Source organism: Pyrgilauda ruficollis, unplaced genomic scaffold (genome assembly GCF_017590135.1).
Source record: "Pyrgilauda ruficollis isolate IOZ18807 unplaced genomic scaffold, ASM1759013v1 scaffold1663, whole genome shotgun sequence".
NCBI classification, from domain to species: domain Eukaryota; kingdom Metazoa; phylum Chordata; class Aves; order Passeriformes; family Passeridae; genus Pyrgilauda; species Pyrgilauda ruficollis.
The window spans coordinates 1-3,569 of NW_024515465.1; the positions used below are offsets into that span (position 1 = coordinate 1).

A 3,569-nucleotide genomic window follows, 5' to 3' on the forward strand; every position below is an offset into this window, starting at 1 on the left:
CCCAGTGTGTCCCCAATGTCCCCAGGGCAATCGATGACAAGTACAGCTGGCTGGAGGAGTTCCCAGTGCTGTCCCCAATGTCCCCCCAGTGTGTCCCCAATGTGTCCCCCTGTCCCCAGGGCCATCGATGACAAGTACAGCCGGCGCGAGGAGTTCCCAGTGCTGTCCCCAATGTGTCCCCAATGTGTCCCCAATGTCCCCAATGTGTCCCCCTGTCCCCAAGGCCATCGATGACAAGTACAGCCAGCGTGAGGAGTTCCCGATGATGTCCCCAATGTCCCCAATGTGTCCCCCTGTCCCCAGGGCCATCGATGACAAGTACAGCCGGCGCGAGGAGTTCCCGATGATGTCCCCAATGTTCCCAATGTGTCCCCAATGTGTCCCCAATGTCCCCAGGGCCATCGATGACAAGTACAGCCGGCGCGAGGAGTTCCGCGGTTTCACGCAGGATTTCAAGGAGAAGGACGGCTACCGGCCCGACGTCAAGATCGAGTACGTGGACGAGACCGGCCGCAAGCTCACCCCCAAAGAGGTGGCGTGTCCCCAACACCCCCACGGTGTCCCCAACAGCCCTCACAGTGTCCCCAACACCCCCATGGTGTCCCCAAAACATTGTACAGTGTCCCCAAACCCCTCACGGTGTCCCCAGCACTCCCATGGTGTCCCCTGTGTCCCCTGATCCCAAAATATCCCCAAGCCTCACGGTGTCCCCAGTGTCTCCGATGTCCCCAATCACCCAATGTCCCCAGTCCCCCCAATGGCCTTGATGTCCCCGCTGTCCCCAATGTCCCCAATCCCCCCAATGTCCCCTGCTGTCCCCAGTGTCCCCAATGTCCCCCCAATGTCCCCAATGACCCCTGGCTGTCCCCTGGCTGTCCCCAGTGTCCCCAATGTCCCCAATGTCCCCTGGCTGTCCCCAGTGTCCCTGCTGTCCCCAGTGTCCCCAATGTCCCCAATTGTCCCCAGCCCCGAGACCGCCGCCTTCATCCGGCACCTGGAGCAGGAGCAGGCGCAGCGCGCCCGGAACCCCCAGGAGCAGAAATCCTTCTTTGCCAAATACGTGAGGGACCCCAAAACCACCCAGCCCCCAGACACCCCAAAACCCACCCCAAACAGCTGGGGAACCCCAAAATCCACCCAAAAATCACCTGGGACACCCCAAAACAGCTGGGACACCCCAAAACCCACCCAAAATCACCTGGGACACCCCAAAAATCACCTGGGAACCCCCAAAACAGCTGTGACACCCCAAAACCCACCCAAAAATCACCTGGGAACCCCCAAAACCCACCCAAAACAGCTGGGGAACCCCAAAACCCACCCCAAACAGCTGGGACACCCCAAAACCCCACCCAAAAATCACCTGGAAACCCCCAAAACCCACCCCAAAACAGCTGGGAGACCCCAAAACTGCTGGGGAACCCCAAAATCCACCCCAAACCTGCCAGACATCCCAAAACCCACCCCAAAACAGCTGGGACACCCCAAACCCACCCAAAACCAGCTGGGACACCCCAAAAACCCACCCAAAACCAGGTGGGGAACCCCAAAACCCTGGCTGTCCCCAGTGTCCCCAACGTCCCCAATGTCCCCTGGCTGTCCCCAGTGTCCCCAACGTCCCCAATGTCCCCTGGCTGTCCCCAATGTCCCCGCTGTCCCCTGGCTGTCCCCAGTGTCCCCAATGTCCCCTGGCTGTCCCCAGGCCTTCCGGCAGCTCTCCCATCGCTTCCACGGGAAGGGCTCGGGGAAGATGAAGACGGAGAGGAGGATGAAGAAGTTGGATGAGGAGGCGGTGAGGGGGATTTGGGGGGATTTGGGGAATTTTGGGGGGAATTTGGGGGCATTTTTAGGGATTTTTGGGGGAATTTTGGGGTTTTTTTGGGGATTTTTGGGGAAATTCAGGGGATTTTTAGGACCCACCCCATGCTCCCATTGGGGTCTCCACTCCCATTTTGGGGTCTCCTCTCCCATTTTGGGGTCTCTTCTCCCATTTTGGGGTCTCCACTCCAATTTTGGGGTCTCCTCTCCCATTTTGGGGTCTCCACTCCCATTTTGGGGTCCCTCGTGGCGCTGCTGAAGGTTTTGACCCCAATTTTGGGGTTCCTGGGACGTTTTTGAGGTCGTTGGCCCAAATTTTGGGATCCTCCAGCCTGATTTTGGGGTCCCCCGGAGGCTTTTGGGGTCCCCCCAGCTCCACTGGAGAATTCCAGCCCAATTTGGGGACCTGCAGCCCCAGTTTTGGGGTCTCCCCTTGGTTTTGGGGTCTCCCCGTGGTTTTGGGGTCTCCACTCCAATTTTGGGGTCCCCAATACCCCGGCAATGGGATCAGGGGATTCCCTGGGGATTTTGGGTTTTTTTCCCAGGATTTTTTTGGGGAATTCCCAGAGTTTTTGGGGTCCCCCTGATTTTGGGGTCCCCCTCTGATTATGGGGTGCAGCCACCAAAGAAGGGGAGCCCCAGTGTCCCCCCAGTGCCACCGTGGGGACGGCAGCCCCCAAAACTCGGGGGGTTCCCTTTGGGATTTTGGGAATTTTTGGGGTTTTTTTGGGGCTGTTCCTGGGGTTTTTGGGGTCCCCCTGATTTTGGGGTCCCCCCTTGATTATGGGGTGCAGCCACCAAAGAAGGGGAATCCCATTGTCCCCCCTGGGGACGGCAGCCCCCAAAACTCGGGGGGGTTCCCTTTGGGATTTCGGGGATTCTCGGGGTTTTTTCGGGGCCGTTCCCGGGGTTTTTGGGGTGGCCCTGATTTGGGGGTCCCCCCCCGTTTTTGGGGCGCAGCTGCTGAAGAAGATGAGCTCCAGTGACACCCCCCTGGGCACGGTGGCGCTGCTGCAGGAGAAGCAGCGCGCGCAGAAGACGCCGTACATCGTCCTGAGCGGCTCCGGCAAGAGCATGAACGCGTGAGCGGCAAACTGGGAGCACTGGGAGGGACTGGGGGGGACTGGGGGGACCCAAAGGGGAGTGGGGGGGAACTGGGAGGGGGGGAAATGGGATGGATTGGGAGGGACCCAAAGGGGACTGGGAGCACTGGGAGCACTGGGACGCTGACCCCTCCCCCCTTTTCCTTGCAGGAACACCATCACCAAGTGAGGGGACACCCTGGGGACCCCTTGGGGACAACGCTGGACACCCTGGGGACACTTTGGGACTCTTCAGGACACCCCTGGCTGGGGACATTCCTGACACCCTGGGGACACCCTGGGGACACCCCTGTCCCCCTCCCCGCCCCTGGGGACAATAAAAGCCTCCGGGAGTCACTTTGTGTCACCGCGTGTCACAGGGGGGGGAGGGGACACACAGGAGCCACCCCGGTGCCACCAGCGCCCTTTATTGGGGAGCGTCCCCCCCCCCACCCCGCGCCCCCCCGTGAGAAGGTGGGACTGGGGGGCACTGGGAGGGACTGGGGGGGACTGGGATGGACTGGGGGGACCCAAAGGGGAGTGGGGGGGAACTGGGAGGGGGGGAAATGGGATGGATTGGGAGGGACCCAAAGGGGACTGGGAGCACTGGGAGCACTGGGACGCTGACCCCTCCCCCCTTTTCCTTGCAGGAACACCATCACCAAGTGA

The 3,569-nt window shown here is 60.8% G+C and overlaps 1 protein-coding gene across 1 annotated transcript; it reads left to right on the top strand.

Annotated features, from left to right (window-relative positions):
* Nucleotides 1-119: 119 nt before the first annotated feature.
* LOC121351437 (U4/U6.U5 tri-snRNP-associated protein 1-like) lies at nt 120-3,257 on the top strand (the record flags this gene model as incomplete). Its single annotated transcript, XM_041463577.1, has 5 exons — nt 120-159; nt 224-532; nt 1,703-1,792; nt 2,779-2,900; nt 3,072-3,257. Coding segments are annotated over 5 exons (580 nt in total), but the record flags the coding sequence as incomplete, so codon positions are not given.
* Nucleotides 3,258-3,569: the final 312 nt, after the last annotated feature.